This window comes from Limulus polyphemus, unplaced genomic scaffold, assembly GCF_000517525.1.
Source record: "Limulus polyphemus unplaced genomic scaffold, Limulus_polyphemus-2.1.2 Scaffold2993, whole genome shotgun sequence".
Lineage (NCBI taxonomy): Eukaryota > Metazoa > Arthropoda > Merostomata > Xiphosura > Limulidae > Limulus > Limulus polyphemus.
The window spans coordinates 65,010-67,619 of record NW_013668603.1 but is presented as its reverse complement, the minus strand read 5'-3'; the positions used below and the strand labels follow the sequence as shown (position 1 = coordinate 67,619).

The window sequence follows — 2,610 nt, the reverse complement described above, 5'->3', positions numbered from 1 at the left end:
TGTTGAAATATCATTGATCTTTCTAAACTTTCCTGCTAGAAACTTAAAATCAGTTAATCTATCCTGGTATATCTTAGACTGTGTATTTTGGACGATAGGGAAAACCTCTCGTACTCCTTACGCCCAGTAACATAAATAAGGTTACAATGATGTTTTCCAGCGTTTCAAGTATGGTGTACAGCTGTGGAATCTGAAGTAGGACTAGCACCTGTAAACTGGATCGCAAAGAACAAGGGCTCTCATGTGTAATATGTCAACATTATCGTGGCCATGGTGTCAGATTGGCTCGAAGCTTATCTCAATACATATAAAGCAGGATCAGTCCACCAATTTCGCAACTTTAGAGTCCGCCACAAGCATGATGCCACGTGACAGGATCTTACTTTAACGGAAAAGTTGCCAGAACCAGAAGATTTCTTTCGTTTGTGGCAGTCCTAGTACAAGTTGTATTGTCTTTTAAGTGTAGCTATTTGCCTATTTGTGGAAAGATCTAGTTGACAGACTAATTGTTGTTCTTTAGTGATTAATTTGTTATCTTTGGTTGGCCCCGCCCCGCCTCAAGACGGCGGTGCTGGCCTTAATCGTTTACATGTTAATTTCTTCACGTGCAAGTTGTTAGCATACAAGTGAAGCAGAGGCCACTAGAGCTTGTCGCCTCAGGTTAGCCAGGGATGAATATGAAATCCTGAGCAACTTCTCTCGAGCTGTTTGTATATCACACTCGTCACCAATCGCCTGAGATTCCATTGCTTCAGGGATTCTTATATTCGTGGTATCTTGTGGAGAATCGTCACTTGATCAACTGTCTCATGCTTAGTGTCGCGAAGATGATGGGGACCTTTCAGTTGAGGGTTATGAATGTTTGTTACATTTACTGTATTACTATCTTCCTCGAGAGTAAGTTTATTCAATATATTTTCTTTTTCGTTTTAGCTGTTATCTCGCTCTACAGGTCAGGGTAGACTTTGTATCTGACTGTGACGTTGTGATTGATAGTCTAGTACTCTCTTTATCTTGCAGGTTGGGTATGATGAATTAACACCACAAGTTGGCATGTCGTATAACCGAGTTTTTCCTGTCTAACTTGAGCAGGTGTCGCTCTGGAAGGCCACAAGAATCTCCTGGGGCTAAAGCAACTGCCGATCACAACTCATAAGACGTCTGTTCATCTTCTCTCCAGAGATTTCAACACAAAGACCAGTACAGAAGATGCCACAACAGACAAATTTTCCCAGGGGTCGTCTCGTCTTTTCCATATTAATGATACTCTTCATCAGTGCTGCGTGAAAGGAAAACATATAATACCGATTGGGTTTGGTTTGTACACCCCTTTCTTCCTCCTTTTGATTCTAAGTAGACAAGTTTATATTTAACATTTCAGAAAATTATTTATTAACAAGCCCACAATTCCACAGTAAAATTTTAAGACTTGAAGGTTTACAAATAACAAAAACAAACACTGTACCCGTGGTATGTATGTCACCTTCAATTCAACTGGGCATGGAGAGTGTAATAACTTATCAGTAGGACTTTTGGTAATAACTTATCAGTAGGACTTTTGCTTTGTGTAATTACCTTACTTTTATTTTCATTCATTTAAAATCATGACAAATCTTGTGATATAATATTGAATTTACAAAAACTATAAGCATTTATCACTTATAAAGCTATCAAATATACAAAGTTCAGATATACTGTGTTGAAAAAGTAAGCTAAATAATAACTGCTTTTCACAGACTTCACGGGAAACCGGAAATACGTAGATATTGGACGCTGTCGTCGCAGATGCAGACACAAACTCCATCATCATTTGCGTCACCGCAAAAACTTAACACAAGGAAATCATATAAGTTTGGATGACATGATTACTGAAACAGTATTTCAGGTAAGTGAAGATCCCCTGATTTAATAACAACTGTCTATGAATGAAAAATTATGATTAATATCTCAAAATATTTAATTATTTTTTGTTTTACTTCTATTTGTCATCTTTGTCTTTCCTTATCCTCCCTTCCGGTTTAATTAAACTATAAGTTGCTATCAAACGTTATCAGAGGAAGTTAAGAAACTACAACTTCACCAAAAACTGTTTGTTTATATATTTTATTGGATAATTTTAGTCATCTTCTATAAGAGAAGAAAATTGTTTTCCCAATACCATTTAAAACGCATTGAATAAGTTATATTTCAACGCTATATTAGTAATGAAAATATAATTAATATATTTTAATTGTCCTTTACATACACTGCTTAAACGGTTAAAAATTCAAAGAGAAACGCGAAGCAATTTAAGCTCAAAGCTACTGAATTCAGTCCAAAAACGGATTATAAAATTAAAATTTTATCAAAGAAATTACTTATAGATTACACAGGCCTGCGAATATAAACTTCATAAAAGTTATTTTGTTTTAATAACGGATTTTCCATTATTCAGGTACGCATATTTTGAAAATAATATTAATTTTTTTTTTCTATCACGTAAGGATTTTTTACAAATCGGAAAGAAAAAAAAAACTCTTTCTTAGATCAAATTATTATTTCGTTTACCACAATGACCATTTTTTATTATTATGTTTGTTATGTTTAGGTTCTAGAATGATCGATAAGACT

General features: G+C 34.9%; 1 protein-coding gene across 1 annotated transcript in view; it reads left to right on the top strand.

The window, feature by feature from the left end:
- Positions 1–744: 744 nt before the first annotated feature.
- The window catches only part of LOC111088016, a 40,461-nt gene continuing 38,595 nt past the window's right edge, over positions 745–2,610 (top strand). Inside the window, exons 1-3 of the mRNA XM_022396737.1 lie at positions 745–897; positions 1,093–1,317; positions 1,737–1,885. Coding sequence (XP_022252445.1) covers positions 810–897; positions 1,093–1,317; positions 1,737–1,885 — 462 coding nt within the window. The 5' untranslated portion in view covers positions 745–809. The remainder of the gene's footprint in view (positions 898–1,092; positions 1,318–1,736; positions 1,886–2,610) is intronic.